The sequence below is a fragment of the Centroberyx affinis genome, unplaced genomic scaffold, assembly GCF_046629955.1.
Source record: "Centroberyx affinis isolate AG114_WGS23_722 - 3 ecotype Tasmania unplaced genomic scaffold, CSIRO-AGI_Caff_v1 ptg001499l_1, whole genome shotgun sequence".
Classification (NCBI taxonomy): Eukaryota; Metazoa; Chordata; class Actinopteri; order Beryciformes; family Berycidae; genus Centroberyx; species Centroberyx affinis.
In genome coordinates this window covers 404,778-428,649 of record NW_027279963.1, presented here as the reverse complement: position 1 = coordinate 428,649, position 23,872 = coordinate 404,778, and the positions used below count along the sequence as shown (strand labels likewise).

General features: G+C 42.4%; 1 protein-coding gene across 1 annotated transcript in view; it reads left to right on the top strand.

The window, feature by feature from the left end:
- Positions 1-23,872, top strand: part of LOC139650512 (pyruvate carboxylase, mitochondrial-like) — a 269,814-nt gene that overhangs the window by 67,875 nt on the left and 178,067 nt on the right. The window contains exon 10 of the mRNA XM_071527203.1: positions 2,306-2,468. Within this exon, the coding sequence (XP_071383304.1) occupies positions 2,306-2,468 (163 nt within the window). The remainder of the gene's footprint in view (positions 1-2,305; positions 2,469-23,872) is intronic.

Genomic DNA, 23,872 nt, shown 5'->3' with positions numbered 1-23,872 from the left:
AAATCTAAGCTTGGATGCCAAATGTTTGACTTTCTACTCAGAAAACGCTCAGCGTTGTCTAATTTGCTGCTGAAATGTGGTCATTTGCATAATATTAAAATGCTTCCTTCATTATATTTTTGGTGTTAATAATGAGGTCTCCACAAAGGCAAACATTAGAAGACACTGATCTATTACTTCTTTCAGCAGTTAGCATTGTAGCATTGTACTTCTCTTCCTTTTGTCTCCCTTTGTATGTGTGGATGCCCTAAGGAGTGATGAGATGAATGCATGAATGAGTGAGCTACTGAGTGAACAAATAAATGGACAAATTAATACTTAGACCATGTTTCAATTTGAGGATTATTCTGTGCCCTCTATGTCTTGGCCTCACTTTGCAATTAATGGATGAGTGAATGAAGGAATAGTCAGGTTAATGAATGAATGCAGGAATGAATTCCCTAAACAATTAGTCTTTGCCCAGAATACCTTTCACATGCTAGAGTAGAGGAGGCAGAACCTTCTCCTTTAATGTGTAGTGTTCTATGCACAGCTGCAGCTCTGAGGTTCTGGCAAATTGCAAAACAAAGACCAATTACCATAACAACTGTTTGGGGCATCACTCATTTACTGACTCATTCCAATTTTTCCTCCTTTTTTAGTTTTTCAAAAAAAGTCTGATTTAGAAAATATGAACATATTCATAAAACTCTTACCAAAACATGACAGTAACACCTCTCCAAGTTATCAAGAGTGGATCTGCTTTCTACCAACACTTTTCACACCAGGCTGATGCATAATTGTCCTTCTGCTAGGCCAGAATGTGAACGTCGGCTAATTGAGACATTATGGAGATGGCAGCCAAATAGCTCTTGCCAAGACGGTGTCCAAAAATCTACGCCTGTTTGCTAATATCTCTGCCTTCTGTCTCTCATTCACCCTTCAAGGCGGACAGGGTGCCCAATTGTCTGGCTTTGTGTGTGTGTGTGCATGTTCTCCAAAAAAATGCAGAATGGATAAATAATTTAATGAACCATCTCTGCTGGATTTGAAATATATGTCCAAAGAATGGAGGAAAAAGCACATTCTCACAGCCTTGCTTTGAGTTTGTTGGGCTGCAGGGTCATAAAGCTTAACCCAGCAAGGAAGAGAACCAGCTGAAGTTTCAAGTCAGCCTAAAAGTTTAAATAAATAAATACAGAAAAGCTAAAGCCGGTGTTAAAGGTGACAACACATCGGAATGAAAGAAAAAAACAACTTCTTTCTCACATTATTTAATATTGGATAATTACTGAAGAAACCAGTGTATAATCTACTCACCCCTCCTTTTAGTGCTGGTTCCTAGCTTGTGTGTGTGTGTGTGTGTGTGTGTGTGTGTGTGTGTGTGTGCGCGTACGTGGGCATGAATGCAGTCTTTGGTACATGTGAATAATGCATACATGTGTACAGTATTTGCATGTCAGAGTTTGTGAAAGGGCAAATGGGAACGATTTCGACTACAAGAGTGATGGAGGTCATTATTTGTGTGAGGGCCACATTTCTCTCAAACTAATTAATCAGACATATTTGCGGTTGTCCCTTGGACTTGTTTGACTTGTTCACTTGTGGGCTTCACAATTTACTTTTTCCAAGTTACTCGGCTAAGTACTTCAATGGAAATGTTAAAGCCATAGGAAGCTGAAATCAAATTTCTCGACAGTTGTGTTGTCTTATCTTTTGGATTTAATTAAGATAGCAAAGTTGAGAAAATGACACATTATTCTTAGATGTCAGAAGGCCTTGTAGTTTTTCTCCTTAACCCCATCTCAGGTTTTCATTTCTTTCTTTCTTTTTTTTTTTTTTTTTTTTGCAGTGGTGGGTGTGTGCCCTCTAACTCGTCATCTTCTGATCATTGGGTTCATTCATGTGAGGCTGTATTGGCCCTAGTCTTCCTATCCCTGAGCCATTGTTTCAGCAACATCAAATCACAACAAAGTTTTTTTTTTTTCCCCCTGCTAGTAAGCAGTATCCATGAGGGATTGTTTACTTGTGACGTATCACAGATTCATCTGCCCAAATGAGGGATTCTGGTTAAATCTGTAAATCCACTGCAAATCCATGCCCTCCCCGTCCTGATTTGAAACTAAGTACACTTCAGCTACCTCTTCAAAAACTGTGTTTATATTCAGTCAGTATCCTTGCTGGTCTTTCAAACCTTGCTGAAAGGGTGAAAACATACTCCACCGTGACATCAGGGCAAAAGAAAGGCTATTCACATCCAAATTTCCAGGGCTTTAATCAATTTATTCAGCTTCTCACATGTCTCTCTCTCTCTCTCTTCCAACAGCGTGGACCTGGTGCATGCCCAGCTGCGCGTGTGTGAGGGCCGCAGCCTGCCAGAGCTCGGTCTCAAACAAGACAAGATCAGGGTCAACGGCTGTGCGATCCAGTGCAGAGTGACGACTGAGGACCCAGCCAGAGGCTTCCAGCCCGACACCGGCAGGATCGAGGTAGAGATTAGCTAAAGATGACTTGACTTCACATGCCATGAATGTGCAGTTTCACAAGCACACACACACTCTGATGCTGCTCAACTGCTGTTCAGGTGTGAAAGACAGCACTGTAACTGTAACACAGCTCTTGTCCGTGCAAGATGACGGGAATTGAGTCTGAAAATTTGCACGCACATTCACACAAAATTCACAAACACTCATTCTCCCACGCTTGCACACAGATACACACTGTAGAGTGACTGCACAGGACCTTGCTGGATGGTCAGATGCACGCACAGTAACATATGATCTGACGATAGAAGAACAAGGATATACACAAGAGCGCGTGCATGCACACACACATACACACATGCACACACACACACACACACACACACACACACACACTGCCCCAGGCATTCTGTGCCCCACCAGTCTCCCATATTCCCATTTGAATGTCAGGAAGTGGCACAGCAGACGACTTCTCTCAGAGGGTCACTGCCTCTACTGCACTGTCTGTGTGTGTGTGTGTGTGTGTGTGTGTGTGTGTGTGTATCTGTCCGTCCTTGTTCTCGTGTCTTTGTGAGGACTGCAAAATCCTTTCACCAGTCCAATAACAAAGTAACCTCTTGTGAAGATATTTTTTCTGGCCCAGAAGAGAAGGTGCATTATTTAAGGGTATTAAGGGTCTGGGGATGGAATTATGGTAAGAAGAAAAATGTACTGCGTAGCAAACATCAGTGAAAGATGGGAACACTGAAAGAAGGATCCATGTAGCACAAGAGTGCCAATCTGTTTTGACAGCTGGCCCAGTATTAAGGTCAGAAAATGACTCGGACTCCAGCGTTCAGAAAAATTTGAGTTTTCACATTGTACTGATTTCAGAGAGGACAGAAGTGACCGCAGTGTGACTGCATGGCTTCCACAGTGGCTTCTGTACTGTCAAATTGCCATTGGCAGTAGTCTTTGATTTGACAAAATAGTTATTCATTTTGATTTGATCAGAAAAATCTACTCAAGGGAGCCCATTTTCATGTCAGGGTTCCCTAGGAGACGGTTTGGCCTGATGTAACATGCCATTTAACATGGGCCATTTGCTAGATGCTTTTAACCAAAGCACCTTACAGTGAGTGGCCCCGGTGGGAAACGACCCCGTTACACCGATAGTGATCATTGCCATGTTCTGGCCACTGAGATAAACAGGACCACACATGTGCAGTGTAGCACTCCCTCCTTCTTGGCACAGAGCTAAGAGTTCTGGCTATACAAGATTTTATAGTACCAGAGAAAGTTGCTAAATGCTTTTTGGAAAAGAACAGTTTTTTTTACTAATTTATATAGAACAGTCTTTGTTTTTACAGTGTAGGGTCATGGTGTCGAATGCAGTGTGTGTGTGTGTGTGTGTGTGTGTGCGCGTGCGCCATAGTCAAAGCATTAGAGAACAACTTGACCCAGGGCACCATAGTAGCTTTCAGTGTTGCATCTATTATACATAAACATGGATTTCCGTATGAGGTCTGTATGTGTGATGGCACCATTTGTCTATCTGTGTGTGTGTGTGTGTGTGTGTGTTTGAGTGTTTGTGTGTGTGTGTCTATCTCTATTCCGGCTTGTGAAAGCACAGGATGTGAACGTGTGAGAGAGGGAGTGTTTGTCTGTGTATCTATTTAGTATTTCTTGTGAAAATGCTTTTTGTGTGTGTGAGGGAGAAAGAGTGTGTTTGTCTCTTCAGTATTATTTTTGGCAAATGCTTTGTGTGGCTGCGAGTCCTGACTGTCTATGTGTGTGTGTGTGTGTGTGCGCGCGCGCGTGTGTGTGTGAGACAGGACCAGTGATTTTCTTTGACAGCGCTCACACATGAGAAGACACAAAGGTCACCATATGAGCACTCTTTCTCTCTGTGTATCTGTCCTTACTCTCTCGCTCTTTCTCTCCCTATATATGTCATTTTCTCTCTTTTGCGTGTTGTCTCTCTCTCTCACCTCTTTTCCTCCCTAGTCTCTCTCCCTCTCTCCCTTTCTCTCTCTCTCACTCTCTCTCTCTCTTCCCCCCACTGAAGGTCTGATCCCTAGATGCTTTTTGCTGTCAGGTCCTTTTGCCCTTCACCCTAGAGTGTGTATACACACACACTCAACGCTCACAACCTCTGTTTCACTCTGTTCACTCATTTTTCTCTCTCCCATCCTCTATCCTCTCCCTCTTTTATCTGTTTTTGCTGATTGTCAAACAATTAACTTGTGTAGCCCTTAACAGTATCACAAAGTGCTTTACAAATGATAAAATGGTAATGAAAGCCTGTTTGAATCAATAGAAAGGGCTGACTAGAATTAAAACAGGGTTAGAAATGAATAAAACAGGCATATGTGAGAATAGAGGTGCTAAAAACAAATGATAAAAGCCAGTGTGTTTAAAAATGAGTTTTAAAAGATAACAGATTTTGCCAGCCTAAACGCGCCGGGGCATTCAAAAGCCTTGGGCCCTGGACGTCTACGGCCCGGTCCTGTTTGGTCTTTAGCCCAGACCTTGGGAAGCGCAGGAGGATTCTGCTTAGGGGGGGAATAAAAGTGCAATCTTAAAATCAATTGCTAAACAAGAAGCCAGCAGCCTAAATAGGGGTAATACTATGTGATGTGCTTATAGTCTGTGTCAATAACCTGATGGCAGACGTCTGTACAATGTGGAGCTAGCTGAACCGGGTGCTAAACTAGTCAAGGGAAGATGATTTGTGTTATATTAACGTGTCTGTGTCAAATTTATTGCAATTGGAAAACTGTAAATTCCTGGAGATGCTGTGGATTGTTTACCGCCTCCCTTCCCTTCCAATCTCTCCCTACTTCGCCTTCTTCTCTTTTCTTCCTTTATCTTCTCTTTTTATATCAGATCTAATTTCTTCTGGCCCCCTCCCACCCTTTCTTTTTTTCTCCTCCTTCCATCTCTCCATGGGAGCTGTGAATAAAGTGCTGCCACCGCTGCCTAGTGACATAACTCTGATTTTTTGACTCCTTGGATGTGATTGAATTTGACTCGCACTGGTGGCTTTGCGATCAAACAAATCATCTGTCTCTCGACTCCCAGCTAACAGCGGAAATGAACGGTAGTGTTGCACACACAGATTTATTTGGATTAAATTTAATTCCATTAATTTCTCTCCCAGGGGCGGTTACTCTAGTTTATTAGTGGTTTATGTGGCTTGATGATCAGAGGCTGAATTTGATAAAATTAACTTGGATGTATCGCTGCACTCAGATGAAATACTCATCCAGCAAGTCAGCTTTTTTTGGTGGGGGGGTTCAGATAAGCAGCCTAGTTTTTAGATTCACTCTATGTTTGGGGACGCAAAATGGCTCCCATACTTAATCAAAAAATAAAAAGTAAAAATAAGGTATTCAAATAACATCAGCTGTATGTAGCTCAATAGCTTCCAATGTGCTTTACTGCTCATTATGTTCTCAACAAAATGTGTGAGTGGACTATTCATGGAATAGCTGGTGATCTTTCCAGTTGAAGGACTTTCTGCTTTGTTTTTCTCTCTTCCTCTCTCCCTGCATTACTCACTTCTTCCCTCCCTCCCTCCCAGCCATAAAATAATGTACATATTTTCCACATCCTTATCCTCCTCCTTCCTTTATTTTCCCTCCTGTCTTCCCTCCCTCTCTCAAGCACGGTATCCTCCCCTCTCTATGCCTCTATACTTCCATCTCCCTCTCCACCCATCCTTCTCTTTCTATCCCTCATATATCTGTTTCCATCTCTCTCTCTCTCTCTCAGCCCCCCCCCCCCCCCCCTTCCTCTTCCCCTCTGCCTCTCTCCACCATTTAGCTGTGCAGTGTGTGCACTGCTGAGCCGTGAAACGTGTCGACACAACGACCCCCCGCCATGCAATATGAATGAACCAAACAGAATAAACACAGAAAAGCAGGGAGGGAGGGATGCAGTGTTGGAGGGATGGATGAATAAGTTATCACTGGCGGGCTATGACGAGGTCAACTACTGAGAGACGGAGAGTGAAAGGTGGAGGGGAGGAGGAAGATGGGGGGAGACATGGGAAAGACAGAAGTCTTCATTAGGCTATGTGCTTTTGGTCGCTCAAGAGGCGCTGGAGGCAACTCGTTTAATTTGCTTTGACAAGTGAAGGGAGAGTTGGAGTCGCTTCCCTGCCCGGGCAGAGTGGAGAAACTCCGCAGCAGGACGTCCACATCTTTGCTAAGGCGGAACAGCAGAGTCTGAAAGATGTTGCAACGGCTTAAAACTGTGAACTGAAATTAATTGGGAGTTAATGCTGTTGAAAATACTGTCCATAAATATTCGGTGAGTTTCTGGGTGAGAAACGAAGAAGAGATGGGAAGCAATGCAGGAAGGGAGGGGACATGAGGTGAGGGAGAAACAGGAGAGCTAGAGAGAAGAGTGGAAATATGGATGGATAAGGAAGAGCAGAGGGAATGGAGAAGGAAGAACAAACTGTAAAAAGATAAGGCAGACTGATTAATGTTTTTGAGTGAAACAAACCACCTTTTTCTCTTATCTCCCTCTAATGGAGTTTTCAGAGTAGGTGAAGGGAAAAGGTGTGGAGAGAGGGACGGAGACGGAAAGAAAAAGAAAGACGCAGGGGAGCGACAGTAGCAAACAAGCTAGGATAGAGTGTGTGCGCGTTAAGAGGAATAAAAACAACCATTACTTAACCTTTATTTAAAGACCTGATCCATAATTGCAGTATCACACCCCCTGCTGTTTCACCATCACCCTGCTTCTAGCTGTGTGTGCTTCTATTTATTACATTGAAGACAGTTTTGCACTCTGACAGCTAAACATTTTTAACATCAATAAGTCAACTATCCCCTTTAATAGTATCATGAAAGACCTACGTATAAGCTGCAGACAAACACAGTTAAAGGGGAGGTTCAGGATTTGTTTCTCACTAATCAAGCCTCTTCTTAAGACATCCAAAAAAGTTTTCACACCCTTTCTGTTTGCGTTTCTGTTTCTGAGGAATTGGCATCAGCCTCCTGTTGGCATTTGTTACTTTAGCAATGCTACAGCAAATCAACTGGGGAACGAACGTCCTTTCAGTTTGAATGCTCATCCTCACTATTACCAAAGTAAAGGGAATGGCTTACATGCAGTGTTAAGAGAAAAATTAATTCTAATATTTCAATACGAAGAGGAATACTGGCAAACATTGCTGTGAGGGTAAGAGGGAAGGATAGACAGGGGAGAGAGAGGGAGACAGAAAATGAAAAGAATAAAGCCGGGGTATCCACAGATCCGTAAAGTCTTTAAATAAATTATCCAAATTTAAGGCCTTAAAGCTGCACTAGGCAAGATTTTTATGTAAAAATACACTCTTCTTATCAGAAATCAGAGTTCCATCCCCAGAAACTGAAACCCTGTAGATTTGCCCTTATTTTGCCCAAATTCATATCAGGTGTTGGGTGTGTACATTGGCAGGAAAACTTAATGCTGCACACCAAGTCACAAATCAAAACTTGACAGCAAAATCCCAAAACTGTCTCCTAAACAGCGGTGAGCGCTGCTGGACTCCCCAACGATGGTTGAACCTACTGCACAGATTTATTTTCACCATCTCCACACCCACCAGTCGCTACAAAGAAAAAAATTCAGTCTGAGGAGTATGTAGTTTACTGATGTCATGTTACATGATTCCTGGCTAGTGAAGTCCTTCAAACTTTCAACTCCCACTGCCACTTGGCGCCGCCAAAGTTGCCTATAGTGCAGCTTTAAAAAGTATTAAAATGTCTTGAATACAGGTATTAGAGAGGTATTTTTTTCTCACCATGTAATGACAGGTTTCTTGGTGCTGCATGTCCACTCTTCCAATAATACAGCATCCTATTATTATTGTTGTGAATTCAGTTCCGGCATCGAAAAAAAAAAGGTCTTAAAAAGTCTTAAATGTAGCTTTCTGAAACCTTCAGACACCCTGATAGTGAGCGAGGGAAGGTATCGCAGAGGACACAAAAAAAAAGAGAAAGAAGGGATTTTAGGGATGGAGGGGAGAAGAGAGAGGAGGGATGAGGAGAGGAGAATAAAAAGAGCAAGGTGTGGAGCGAGGGATGAGGGGCAGACGAGGATGAAGAGTGATGGATGTCACAGCGAGAGGGTAGCAACAGTCCTGCAGAGAGAGAGAGAGAGAACAGAAAGACGATGGGAGGGATGGACAGTGTGCTTTGGGATCAAGCTGCGGTAGGAGGGAGGGAGGACTGGAGGAAAGAAGAGGGAGGAGTATTAAAGTGGCACCTTGACATTTTGTATTATCTATTTTTCTTCACCAGGTACTAGTCGCATCAAATGTTTCCATAACCTTTTGATGCATAAGCTCTTTGAAGATTGGTCACCGATTCACAAAGAACAAATGTAGAAGCCATTTCTGATCTGTTATAGAATAAGGAGAAACTCTTTTGTTAATACAGAAGCGAGGGAGCGAGGGGAGGTGTGTGTGTGTGTGTGTGTGTGTGTGTGTGTGTGTGTGTGTGTGTGTGTGTGCGCGCTGTGTATCTTTGTCTCGGTCCATATCTGATAGCATCAACACGGGAGCAGCGATCAACCTCCCTTTGTCTCTCCATCTATCTATCCGCTCATCTATCCATCAATCTCTCTTTTCACAGATATCTTCATCTATCTGCAATGAATCACTCTGTCACGGCCGACCGCCCCTCGTTCCCTCCCTCCCTTCGTATTTATCTCTCTCCCTCTCCTTCCTCCTAACTCCTCATCCCTCCATCCCACCTAACCGCTCCCTCTTACCTCATTCTCCCTTTTGTCTCTCTTTCATTGTCTGGTTCTCCTCATCTCTTATTTCTCATTTCCAGAATATTTCCAGGAATATTTTTCCTGTGGGAGGCTTTTCAGGAATATTTAATTGCATTGATTGACTATGGTTCTGACCATTGCATCTCTAATCATTCATTGATTGGAAATGCATGTTTTTCTACTGTAGCACACGTTGGAAGTCACTCCAGGTTACAGTATCAGCTCAATGGCTAATTGTAAACGGTTGTTTCTACATCGCTCTCCGCTCTACATCTCACTGTAATTCCCTCTCTGTCTCTCCCTCCCTCCCTCTCCATCCGTCCGTCCGTCCCTCTATCGATCTTCTCTCTCTCTCATATTTCTCCTGTCTTCTCATCCCTCAATCTCTTTCACATTCCCACTGTCTCCCCTTCCCCCCCCCTCGTTTTCTCCTGTGCCTTCATCCTCCCTCCTTTGCTCTCTCCCCTTCCCTCCTTCCCTCTCTCCACAAAAAGACAGCGGGTAATAAGGCCAAATCCTGCTGTTTCTCTCTCCTTCCTGTGTTCCTATTATCCACCTCCTACTGTTATTCACCACCTCACCCCCTTTCCCCCTCTCTTCTTTCTGCTTTCTCCAGTGTCCACTAACGCCAGTTAGTGGACATTGTTATCTGAAGCAGGAACGCTCTGAGCAGAAACCCTAACCTTGGCGGTGTCGGTGTCTTGCTCTGCCGATTGAGCTGCAGGACCTCTTCTCCTTGATCCTCTCTCCCCTCTCCCTCCCTCCCTCCCTCTCTCCGTTCCTTATCGGTCGACATTTGAATATCTGAAAATGATTCAGTTATCATCCTGTAATTTGTGTATAATTCTCTCACGCTCTGTTCCACTTCTTACCCCCCTCTGTCTCTCCTCTTTTCTCTTCACTGTTTCCTACCAACCTCACATCTGTCTCTCTCTCTCTCTGTCCCCCCCCCCCCCCCCCTCTGTGTGTGTGTCTCTCCCTTGTTTGCTTCTGTTATTGGAACACATTTGCATGCGTCAGTCAATATATTAATAATGTGTTTTACAATGCGCCAGGGTGTGTGTGTGATCTATTTGTGTGTGTGTGTGTGTGTGTGTGTGCGGGCGTCCTATTCTTGTGTACCCAACACCCCCCTTTCCCCCCGACCTCCCCTTCCTATCCCCATCTTCCTCTTTCTCTAGTGAACAATTTTGAGTTTGAAAATAGGTTGAGTCCTAATTAGAGGAAGTGTGTGTGTGTGTGTCTTGCTGCGCGCAACATCATAAACACCTTCATTTGCACACTGTAAACATCCTGCACCCTGCATTGGTTTGCCCCTATTGGCAGCCATGATTTGTCGTCGTTTTCATCTTCATCCTCGACATAAACACCGGCGTCAGTCAGCAATGCAGCCGCTGGTGAAAGCACCGGGACGGTCTCTTCGCTCTGTGCTTGTTAAGTTTGCGCCTCCGCTCAAAAGAAGGTTATGTGAGGCACGAATACAAATTGCCGCCGTGTCGAACTTTAAAGGAATAACTTGGACATTTTACCTAATGCAGCTCTGTGAGGAATGCTGCCGACGCTAACAAGACATGTTGGGTAAAACAAAAGCATGAATGCCAAAACTCTCCTTTACTCCCCCAGTGTGGCGAGCATCTGAAGAAAAATAACCAGCTAAAATTCAAAATGGCAACAACTGATTTGGGGTTGTGTGGGATCAAAACGTCACACGCTAAAAAAACACACACACAACACATAAATCATAGGATCAGAGCTTTTGTTTAGTGTTTTTGGTATGATTTTCATTGTGTGTTTCAGTGGGACAAATTAAGCAAGAAAGAAACAAGAAGTCAGGACTTGTGATGAATAAGAATAGATGGAAAGTTTGTGGGAGAGAGAGAAAGACACACACACACACACGCACTGTTCACAGACCACCTTGTTAACTGTGGTAACATCAAAGACCTCTGACCAGGTGTCAGGACACCTACAAAGACCCCCACACACACACAGATGCAGGAGGGCGAACACACACCAATACAGACACAGACACACACACACAGCCGTACAGGGTGCAATTTCCAAAGAAACCACCTTTGACCTTGAAAAGGTCATGCGTGGAAAGCCCCCGACGTGATCGGACTTGCTGCTACAGTGCGTGTGTGTGTCTGTACGGTGTGAGTGTGTGTGTGAGTGTGTGTGCATTGTTCGTTTGTCTGTAACCATCCGCTTTTTTTCATCTCTGGTCCAAATCTCATCTATTTTTGTCTGCAGCACAGTGTCCCCCCCCCCCCATCTCTGCCACTCATTGCCATGGTAATTATGGGACCAAATTAGCCCAGTATTGTATGGAGTGACATTTCTCCCCTGTTCATTAGAACTTGCACTCGCGCATGCACTCACACCTCCTTCTGCACTGATGTGTTTTGTAGTCCACGATTGTCTCTCCTTCCCACCTGCGTCTCCGATGTCTCTCTCTCATCATCCCGTCTGTCTGTTGGCTCTCACGTCGTTTGTAATTTAGCCTCATCTGTCAAAAAAAGCCAGACAAAATCATTACTAATAATATGCAATCTACACAAAAATCATTACTAATAATATAAAGTTAGAAACATTTTAACCGCAAAAATTAGATGACTGCAAGTCCTGAGAAATGTGGTGTTTAAAGATTTTTTTGTCTTTTAATTGCTGGCACATATGGGCCAATACAGTGGAACTTATTTGTCATGCTAGTCTCATAGGCATGGAGATCATTCAGGAGAGTGTAATGTGCTCAGCGCCGAAATCTATTGGCATTCAAAGACCAAAGCTTATTGAAAATTGGGGAAACATGCATGAGCGCACATTCTGAAATGCTCTGTCACACTCTCAATTTTCAGTTTAACGGTCTTGGCTGCACGTGTCGCAAAGGAAGTCCCAACTATTACAGGCAATCAATACAATGGATTTTTGGGATCACTGCTTTTTTTTTCCAGTCGTTCTGCTCGCTCAGTTGCACTGAAACAGTAGTCTTCCCACTGATGAGAGTTGTAACGGTTCCACTGTGTTACACTGTCACAAATAGCGGAACAGTCCAGGTCCGTTTCTGTATCCAGAGATACAAAGAAAGAACTAAATGTATCTCTTTTATTGCTCTTAAAGATATTCAAACATCTCTGACAGCAAAAAGGTACATACTGTATTTTTATTCGTTTTCTTGAAATTTTAAGGTATGCTTTTGTCATTTTGAGGTACACAAATGGCTTGTCGCTGGGGTCTTAACCCTAAAGGGACATATATGTACCTGTAAATATAGGGTATATTTTTGTACCAAAGCATCAAAGTACATTTTTGTCACTTGGGGTCCATAACTGTTGCTTTAGAGGTACGGGTGGGTACAAATATGGGTAATGCCTAAGGGTACAATTTTGTATTCACAATATTTACAGCCCGAACAACAAGCATTTGTACTTTTAGGTGCATTCCCATACCTTGTTTTCTGAGAGTGTAGATAAAACTGTAATGATCCATGTGGGGAAATTGGGCCGTTGCAGCAGCAAATAAGATATAATAAGATACATCAAAAATTAATAGAATATAAATAAAAATAGAGCAAATGGGTCTTATATAAACACAATCAACCAGCAATTCCAATGCCAGGAGAAATGTATGAATGAAAATGTGCAAGGTATGGACTCAGGCATTAACTGGATGTGCAAATAAGCAGCAGTAGTATCCGTTGAAGCAGAACTAATGAGAAGTAAAGGTGGAGAATTGTGAAAAGTATTAAAGCACAGTGTAGCAATTAAAAAAAAAAGAAGTCAATACAGTTATTGTCCCTTCTAAATAACATATTGTAGTTGAATTATCCAAACATTACTGGATATCTCACCACCATCCCCTGTTTTATAGCAGGTACTTTCTTGTAGCCGGGCTGCGGTGCTACAATGTAAACACAATGTTACAGTCTAATCTCTTTATACCGTCGACTATTCTACGGCAATAAATAAGGGCCAAAAGTATCCCGGTCCCAGCTATAGAAAACACTGACAAGTTGTTTCTTCCTTTACATCACCCCCCCCCCCCCCCCCCCCCCCACACACACACACACACACACACACACACACCTCCATCTCCCCCACCGCACCCCCGCTCTCTCTACCTCAATCTCTCCCCATATTTTATGTCTTAGCATAACTCTAAATAATGGCCGTCCTTTTCTGCTCCATCTCTCTCTCTCTGTCTCCCTCTTTTTTTCCCTATTATCCCTCTATATAATAGGTCTCAAGCATTTCGATCCACTGTGTTTTACTTAAGTCAGGTGTGTGTGTGTGTGTGCTCTGTTTACATATGTCCGCATCTGTCTGTGCATAATTGGTAATGGCTGTATAACTGTGTGTGTGTGGATACATATGTAAAGGTGTGTGTGTGTGTGAACAGGTTCAGGGGCCTACAGTACATGCAAGTAGGTACATGTCTGCATCCATACAGGTGTGTGTGTGTGTGTGTGTGTGTGTGTGTGTATAATGGCATGTCCCCGCTGTAGACAAGCCTCATACTGCTGTTGTTTACGTTGTTATTCCAGCCGATCCCCCCCCCCTCTTCTCCCTCACTCTTCTCATTTATCATTCCCCCTCTGTTTTCACTCTCTATCTATTCCGTCGCCATCTTCCTCCCATCTCCCCCCTCTTCCATTTCATATTTTCCTCTGCGCTAGTTTTCTTTCAATATCTTGTTATTATTCTCTCTCTCTCTCTCTCTCTCTCTCGCCGCCATCGCTCATCTTTCCCCTGTGTACCTTTGTCTCTTTCTTGCTCTCTCTGTCTCTCTCAGCTGATTTGTTTTCGCAGGTCCCGCATTTCTGCCCATGTTTTCCTCTTTCACCCTATTCTCACGTTTTTTTGCTCTCCGTCTTCCCTCCCTTATTTCTTGCCCTCTATTCTCCCTCTCCTCCCCGCTTTCTACTTTTCTCTCTTGTTCTCCCTCTCCCCTCTCTCTCTCTCTCCTTGTCTAACTCTCTTTTTCTTCGCTGATTTGTTTTCGCAGGTCCACATTTCCCTCGATTTTGTTTTGTAATTTGCACGTTCCCATTCTGTCTTTTCTGTCTCTCTCTCTCTCCCTCTCATAAACCCCCTTCCCCCTTTCCCTCTCATTCTTACTTTCTTTTCTCTCCTTCCATTGCTCTCTATGGAAATCTTCTCCTTGTTTGTCGCGTCTTAGTCCTCCATCACCCCCCCCCACCCCCCCTCTAACTCGTTTATTTCGAAATCAGATTCCTCCCTTCCCTCCCTCCCTCCTTCTCTTTATATATACACCTGGTCCCTCGTTCCCTCTTTTCGCAATATACCTCTCTCGTTTTTTTCCCAGACTGCCCTATTTGTCATTCTCTATCCCTTTTTATGGCTGGCTTACCCCTCCCTCCCTCGTTTACTTCCCTCCCTCCCGCCTTCCTTCCCTGTCTCCTTCTTTTGCTTCCTCTCTCCTCTCTACGGTCCATCTCTCTCTGTCTCCACCCATCTCTGCTGTCATATCATCGGGGTTCATGTCTTTATTTTCCTGTCTGTCGTTTTATTCTATAATTATTTTCTCCTCACCTCCTTTCCTCCCCATGGCCCTTGCACGCTCTCTCTCTCTCTCTCTCTCTCTCTCTCTCTCTCTCTCTCTCTCTCTCTCTCTCTCTCGCGCCTCTGTATGCATATGTGTTAATGTATGAATATATGAGTGTGTGTGACTGCTGTAGTGTGTGTGTGTCAGTTTTAATCATGTCCTCTGTACTTAAGTGAAAGCTCGTCTTTTTGCAACTCAGCACTTTTGGACAAAGCGCGCAGAACATCCACGCTTAATTTAGGATCAATTCTCAGTTGTGTGTGTGTGTGTGTCCCATTAGTTGTGTGTTTTATTCAGTAGGACTGATATGAGATGGCTGGCTGCAGGGAGGGAGACTGTCCCTGAATTATCAAGCGAGCATTCAACGCAGTGTGTTTTCTTAAAATAAACATGCACTCATTTTCTCAGAATAAAAGTGTTTTTTGTTTTTTGGTTTTTTTTCCAAGGCTCAAAATTGCCGGCCTCTCGGCGTCAAAGAAATATTAAAAAGAGTTTTTTGAGGACAGTCTGAAATCCTCCCTTGGGTGCCTTAGTAACGAGGACCAAGATCATAATTGAGCATTTCTCGCATGAAGTTCAATCAAAGTTGGAGTATGCGACCAAATTTGCCGTCAGTGTTTTGCAAAAAACTGTTGTTGTACTATGGCTGCATAGATTTTTAGTATGGGTGGCCCCACTGGGAATGATTTAGTTTGGGTAAAACAATCGCATCCTTGGAAACCACTGGACTGGACTCGCAGCTAGATCAGCTGGGGAGAGCTTTCAATTTGCAGAAACTTTTTATTTGTGCCATTACCCATTAATACTTGAAAGGCAGTTCCCTCTCATGGATTTTAGGACACGGGGCTCTGATCTAATTTGTGCTGAAAATATATGAAATGCAGATTGTAAGGGGGGTGTTTTTTTTTATGTTATTAAAGATTTTAGTTTTTGTCGACACTGTTTTCCTGCTTTTTGTGTTCATGATCACACTCCTGCAGAAGACATTTTGTCTTGAGGTGAGAGAAAGAGAGAGAGGAACGGAGAGAGGATAGAACAAGAGAAATATAGCGGTACATGATACAAAGATGAGATTAGACCGATAAAAAGAGACAAAAAAACAATATAATAGCATGAAAACAGCATGAAATGACACACAAATAGCCTTTGATAGTTCTTTTGAAAAGAGGCTATAGAAACTATTTTTTCCAGAAGATATATTTTGCTGATGCATAAGCAAGCAGCAAAATGGCACAATCATAAGAGTGGAGCTCATAATTAACTTTAATTATCTGGAGCGTGACTTTCTGGTAAAATGTAAGATGTAAAGTTTGTGAGTATGAGTTCTATACAAACTGTCACAAAAGACTGCAAAATTGCATACCGGTTCTGTCCAAAAAAAAAAAAAAAAAAAAAAAAAAGTGCAGTGTATCAAATCTGGTCCAACTGTACTCTGCAGTGTTACCAAGTCGTCTTTTTGAGAGCAATTTCTCCTGAGGCTGATTTAGATTCCCTGGCCCTCGGTTACCAAGGCAGCAAAAAGAAAAGCCAGGCTAATCACAACATGAACCTGACCTCGTTTTACTAGCAACAAAGTCACAAGTTTTAATTGGTATTAGTGACAGCAGCCGTACGTCTCCTCCGAGAGCGTCGCCACTCAGTTGGACTGGCAGACAAGTGAGTCTGTGCATGCTAATGGAAATATGGAAAGACTAAAGAGCCTATGTGGATTATTTTCACCGGTAGCCATTGTAAAAGTCCCCCATCTGTCCTGCATTAGTATGAGAGCGGCCACAGCGGCCCTTTCTTTCTCAGATGTTGTAAAGTAGAACGGACCGGGCGTATTATGATGCAAAGCTAATGTCTCTCAATACGCCGGCTTCCAGATGTATTGGGGTCTTTCTGATGACTGAATAACACAACTACAGTAAATTTGTTTTTTTCTTTTTTAAGTTTTTTTAGGGGTTGGAGCAACGGGACAGCAGTAGGTGCAGCGATATAAAATATAAATTTAAGCTGAAATATAGGCTGCGTTCATATTTCGCATAGTGAAAATAAGCACTTGAGTCTCTGACTCTACTACCAATCAAAAGTTTGGACACATGCATTTTTCTTTGTTTTTACTATTTTCCACATTTTAGAATAATAGTGAAGACATCAAAACTTTGAAATGACACAAATGGAATTATGCAGTGACCAAAAAAGGTTCTTTAAAGTTAGATTCTTTAAAGTAGCCGCCCTTTGCCTTGATGGAAAGGCAAAGGCTTTGGAAATAAATTCATACATAGGCATCAACTTCACTATTTATATTTGTCTAAGAAAGAAATTTCAAGCATTTAAGCATAAGCCTTTAGATCAGCCTTTTAAGATGATGAAAATCATGAGGTGTGTCCAAACTTTTGACTGGTAGTGTAGTTTATTAGAGAATCATGTTTGAGCAGTTATACATAAATGTGGCTTAGACAGGCCGGTATGTTCCTCCAAACAAACTCCATATTCTCAATAATTCTCCTTCAGTTTGTTTTATTATGGGGATAGAATACGTTATGACTGGGTAGATGGATGGATAGATGCGGTCTTGATAGATAACAGTAATCAGCATGCTTCTAGCTGCATCCCTGAAGTGCTTGGTTCCATACACACTAAAGCAGAGCGCCTCTATCTATGCAAATCTACCCACCAGTGTGCGTTTTTATTCCGGAGGAAGCCTTTGTCTCTCTTAGGAATGCACTTGTTCACCTTGGAGTTTTGTGTTGAAGTAGTTCAGTTCGGGGAAATTCTCCTTAAATCAGATGTGTGCGCACGTGCAGGTAATCCACTGTTTTCACTTTCCCCAGTTCTCAGAGGCACTGACCAACTCATGAACTTTCTGCTCCCTTCATCCGTCTCATCTCCCTCCATCTCTCTCTCTCATCTCCTTCTCTCTGCGTAATCTGTCTCTCTGGGCTGCTCATTTCCAGTCATCCTTCCCTTTTTCCTCACCCACTCTTCCTCTCATCGCCGTTTTCTTTTTTAAAGATACTCTTTCCCTCCTGACCCCCCCCCATCCCCTCCCTCCGTCATTTCTCTCCCTCCTCATCTTTATTCCAGCTCTCATCTAGTTCATTTTCCACTTCTTTGCATCTCCTTTCATCTCCTCCTCCTCATCTCTCCCTCTTTTTTTTCTTTCTTTCTCTCTCTCCCTCTCTCGACATGCAGAATATGTCTAAGAGGTTTTGGCGCATGTGTCCTATATAGCCACTGTCTGTGTCTATTGGATGTGTGTGTGTATCTTTCTGCATCTGTGTGTACGAGTGTGTAGCCTCATCATTGTGTGTGTCTGACGCTGTGTTTACACGTGTTTTTTTTTTTTTTTTGTGCGCCTCCGTGCATTAGTGTGTGTCTGTTTTGCGGTGCGTTCATGGGTTTAGCGGTGTATCTGCATTTCTGTGTGTGTGTGTGTGTGTGTCTGCGTGTTTCTGTATCTGTATGTATGTCAGTATCTGTGTGTGTGTGTGAGGGTGGTTTTTATCAGCTCTTGCAGATGGCCCCAGCCTCTCATCCATCGTTCCAGTGAAATGAAGAGCTCTCTGAAGAGTGAAGGCAGAGAAGAAAGGAATGGACAGAGAGGGAGAGAGAGAGATAGAGAGAGAGAGATGAGCAAGTGAGGGGGCGATGACAGAGAGCGAGAGTGGTGGAGCGAGAGAGAGATACATGGGGAGAAACGGTGAGAGGTAGAGAGAAGAGCAGTTTCAAAAAGATGGAGAGATTTAGAGGAGTGATGGAGAGAGAGAGAGACCACCAGAGGTGTCTGTTTACACAAAACACTGTGGGGTGTGTGAAGTGTGTACTGTATACGGTGTGTGTGTGTGTGTGTACACCTGTAACCTGTGTGAGCATTTTATCATTTCAGCAAATATGTGGGTTTAAAAATTGGAAGTTTTGATATTGGGCCTATAAAAATATCAAGGTTTTCATCTGTGAGTGTTTTCCTGCCAGTGGGCTTTGAAAATGAATTTCCTGTAGCCAATATTATAACTTGTTGTAACCGTGTGTTTGGTTACATAGCTAGCGGTGTGTGTGTGTGTGTGTGACAGTTGGCTTGCATTAAAAGAGGCGCTTCAAATCGCCGTGGGATACAGAGTGTTTATGATGCAACGCCCGCAGGAGAGAAAACAGAGAAAAAAAGAGACAGAGAAAGGGATAGACAGTATGGAAGAGGGAGGGAGAGGAGGTGAGTTTGTGAGGAGGGGGGAGGGCAGGAAAAAGGTGAATGAGGGACAAAGTGAAACTATCAAAAATGACTTGGAACTAGCAGAGAGAAAGGCAAACAGAATGCGGGGTGGCGATGAGGAAAAAGATGAGTATAGAGGGACGGAGGGCTTGAAGACCGGTCGAGCGAGTGAGAAGGAGAGGGAGAGAAGAGGTGACCCGGGGATGAGAGAGGTTTTTGTAAACCGCTTAAGGAAGCAGCAGAGTGGAAGAGAGAAGAGAGGGGAAAAAAAAGGCAGCCCACGTTAGCATTTTGTCCTTTTGATTGTTCCCTCTTTTGGGGCTGTGAAATGTCACTTCCCACAGGCCTCCTTCTCTCCTAGAAATAAGACAGTAGAGGCATGCAGAGATGGAAGAAAAAGATACAATAGACAAAACGGCAGGGAACATGAGAAAAAGCCATGAAATAAAGGTTCAACATACAGTATAATGTAAGCAAACCAACTGATTTTTGCCTTTTGTAGGTTAGTTAACAGTTGAAATTGCGTAACTGTCAAGTGTGTGTTACTGTCAACACATAGTGACTGTAGTTTGTGGCAGGTTAACACAACAGGTTTAAAAGATGCGATTGAGGGAAGATATTGGTGTGTTCTTGATTTATGTACCAGTAAGTATTTACAAAAAAAAAATGCAAAAAGGTGTCAAGAATAGCGTTTTTGAGAAAGGACGCCAAGGCACTCTTATGTACAAAAGAAAAAAATGGTTTGTACATGAGACAATGACAGCCTTTAGTAGTTGTAAGTGATTTAAGGCTTTATTGTTGACTCTTACACATTGACCTTTGACATGTGACACCTTTTTTTCTGATTGGTCTAAGTCCAGTAAGTTGGGCATTGCCTCTGTATCTCTTTTTAACCTAAATGAAAGCTTTCTGCTCAAACGCATTCGTTTTTCTCTACCAATAAAGATTTTTTTTTTTTTTTTTTTTTTTAAAACATCATCGGCCCCCCAAACTAGCTGAGATTGTTCTCCCTTTTTAGCTTTTTCCTGTTCATGCAGGAAAAGTCTTGGGTTCCTCTATCACCAGTTTCTTGAATATATACAAAATGATGAAAAGGAACAAAATGTGCTCCCCCTGATGTGTTTCAAATAACCCATCCTTTTCCAGGTCAGGGTAGCAGCAGGGTGACGTAGTGAGTAAGGAGAGTTTTTCAGCCTGAAGGCCTGGGTTCAGACCCCCAGCAAGCATCCACCCTGCTGAAGTGTCCTTGAGCAAGACACTGCATCCCTTTCGTTTCTGGGAATCAATAGAGGATAACAGAAAAAAGTAACTATAGATGTTAAAACGCAATTGTGGTGGAAGTTTTGGTGACACTTTATAATAACCATCATTAATAAATGGTAAATTGATAGTTAATTAAACTTTAGTTAATAGTTATTTTACTGTTAACAAACAATGAAATTATCATTAATAATGTTTACTAATTATTAGTAATGCTATAATTTATGTTATTTTATCATTAGTTTGTGTAATATAAAATAATTTGTTTATAAATTATATATTGTATCATAGCTTTTTACCCTTTTTACCGTCTCTTATCAGCTATGATACAATATATAATTTATAAACAAATTATTTTATATTACACAAACTAATGATAAAATAACATAAATTATAGCATTACTAATAATTAGTAAACATTATTAATGATCATTTCATTGTTTGTTAACAGTAAAATAACTATTAACTAAAGTTTAATTAACTATCACTTTACCATTTATTAATGATGGTTATTATAAAGTGTTACCGAAGTTTTCTGTAACAAAAGAGACTTGAGAAACAAGAGAGTTTCCTTTCTGGGTTTATTTGTACGTTACACCTGCAGGTGGGCGCAAACAACCTTCAACAGTTTCAGGCTGAGTGAGCAACTTCATCTTCTCTCAGTTCCCTCTTATACATTTCGCTGTTCCTTAACACCCATACTCCACGCCTATTGCATTCTATGACAGAAGTACAAAACAACTCTATTCATATGATGAGGTTAAGGCAGGGTCAAACATGTAATCAAATCTGAAAATATAATAAAGTCTGTCGCACATCACATGTAGGAACATCGATCAGGACAGGAACAAGGTTTTACTTGTCACATATAGGGACATTTTGGCAATTATGTGCTTCAATGTGGTCATGCCAATAAAGCCTCTTTGATTCAAATAAAGCTTCTTTGAATTGACATCTGGTCAGAAAGGGACAAGGTTTCCTGCTGTATTTTCCATCACAATTAGGTTCCTGTTGTATTTTTCCATTACAACAATGCTCTTATATATCATGGGACGGGCATTGATAGGGGCAAAGGGAGGAGAGAGGGAAATGAGGAATGAATAAAATAGAGGATGGGAGAAAAGGAGGAGGACTGAGCTGAGAAAAGCCACCCACTCCAATTCATTTTAGAATCCCATTTAGCTGATCCATAGACATCACCACTGACCGGTTAATCAGTCAGGCATAATGAACAGAATGTGCAGCAATGGGGGAAAATACAGGCCCTTCTTCTGCGGCTGTGGATTAGGGCTGGTCTTACAGGCTCAACAGATTTTTTCAATAGACATCGCTGGAAGAAAGACGACTGAAAGAAAATTAGAAGGCACATTAGGAATTGAATAAGAATTAGATTTGGACTGGAGCTTCTATCCGGTCTATGTATGGGAAACGGTCCGTATTAATATGAGGAGTAATTAAATATGATGTGCAACAGATCCTTGTACTCCATGTAACTCACTCAAATGATTCTGCATCTGCTCCAGCCCAGAAAGGAATTGTTTGGCAGGTTCAGACTTTCTCCTCATTTCTACTGTCAGAAGATGCAGGTAATGAGCAGACATTGGAGAGACACAACTTTGGTGATAAAGTATGTCTATTCATTTCTTCTCTGCATAGGTTGCAGTGGCTGCTTCAGCACTAATGCAGGACAGATGGCGGATAGATCGTTAATGGGGTGGAAGAACTAGTGGAATATAAATAGTGTCGTGTCGACCACCTTGTGTTTTTGTTTACATACTGTAATTGCAGCTGACACACTCCCACACATGTAGAATTATGTTTCATCGCGCCGCGCGGTCCCCAGCCAAACCATTGATCGTGCATTTTAAAATGTCAAAAAGCTAATTGACTTTTCCAATCAGTGCCGAATGGGTGTCAACTTGAAAAGTCAATTAGTTTGTTAGTCTGTTAATTTTTAAGAAATATGAGGTTTCTCCAAACACTGGCCGTACACATTTAAAATGGTTGCCTCTCATTCATGATTCATTTTTTGCCATTGTTTTTCATCATTCATTTAAATATTGATTAAATTGTCAAAGACATTTATTTTTTCGAAGCAGATTTCTTAAATGAGCTGTCAATTAAATATTATAAGTATAACCAAAGGAAGTCTTGCTTTATATAAAGTTTCGTATTCACTAGACAATCTGTGAACTAGACAGGAACTCAACAACAGAGCAAACAACTCATTCATCTTGGATGGGAAATAAGGGTTTTTGGCTGCAGCCCTACAGCAGCACCATTGTTTTACTATCTCCATATTATCCCCATTAGCTCCCATTCACATTCTTGTCTGTACCTTTTCCTGCCAGCCCTTTCTGTATAATGTGCCCGCTGCAGGCTCACAGGTTGCTAAGTGTCCATCTCTCATCACACAAATGTGTTTCCACTTCATCGCTCCGCTGCCGTTGCACAAAAACACCCTCACTCCAGTTTTGCTGTTTTTCTCCTTTTAATATGAATTGGAGATTTCTGTGGTCATGAGTGATTTTTCATGACCCTTGGACCCAAAAACCCATTCAAAACCTTTTTTTGAATTTCTAAAAATGCACGGCCTGTCAATTGAAAATAAAATTTGTGTTCAGAATTCCTGAAAAGCGTACTTTCTGGAGGTTTTTTCCGGCAGCAGCGGGGGGATATTTAGGTCGGCCGGCTAAGTCTAAAGCCTGGCAGTGTCCAGCGCCCCGATGTTATGTCACACCGAAGCCAGCGGATGCTCGTGCAGCGGTGCGTAATGGGCAATGTACAATATTAGCTTGGCTGAACGGTAACGTGTGGGTGTAATGTGGTTGATGCCGCATGGGATATACTCACTGCTAAGTTTAAAATGCCCTAACATTCGAAGCGCGGCGGATTATTGACCGTTGAGCTGAGAAATGTCACACCGAGCCTAGTGTCATCATTTAATAAAAGGTTTTCCGCTTCAGCAAATCCAGAGCGATGACGAAAAAGGCCTGCATGCGTTGCACCAGACTAAACATGTTCTTATATATTGTGGTAGTGGTTTTAAAGTGAAACTACATGCTAGCAAACACATTTTTTGAGTCCTAAGAATATGTATATACCTGGTGAAATACATAAACCTCTCTGAGCAGATGTGATGGTATTGCCGCTGGTTGAAACCTGCACCCAAACTGAAAGTGTTATTGCTAGGACCTCTGTCCAAATGCATGTCACCAAACTATAAAATGTTACCTCCCCCGCTATAAACTGAGGTCAGAGAGGCATGGTCCAGCCAGCGCTGCACTAACAGGCTGTATCTCTGTATCACACAGCGATACACTCCTCCTCCTCCTCCTCTCCCACTCTTTAGCATCGTTCAAACTTGAGCAGTAGGCGGAGAGAAGCGCAACCTCAGGGGTGACATTACACATTACTCAAGTTTTGTTTGACCTTTCCTTTTTTTTTTTTTACATTAGAAGCAAAATCTTGAGACACACCTTGAGTTCACTCCTTGTCATGCCAGCTTAAAGCCACAGTGAAGTCCAGTGGACGCTTCTGTAGTATTCTGTAATAAACAATGTCCGGTGTTGGCCTGGTTGGATGGTAATGATGCATGGGACTGTGGAGAATGGGATTTATAGAGCAGAAGCCCTAT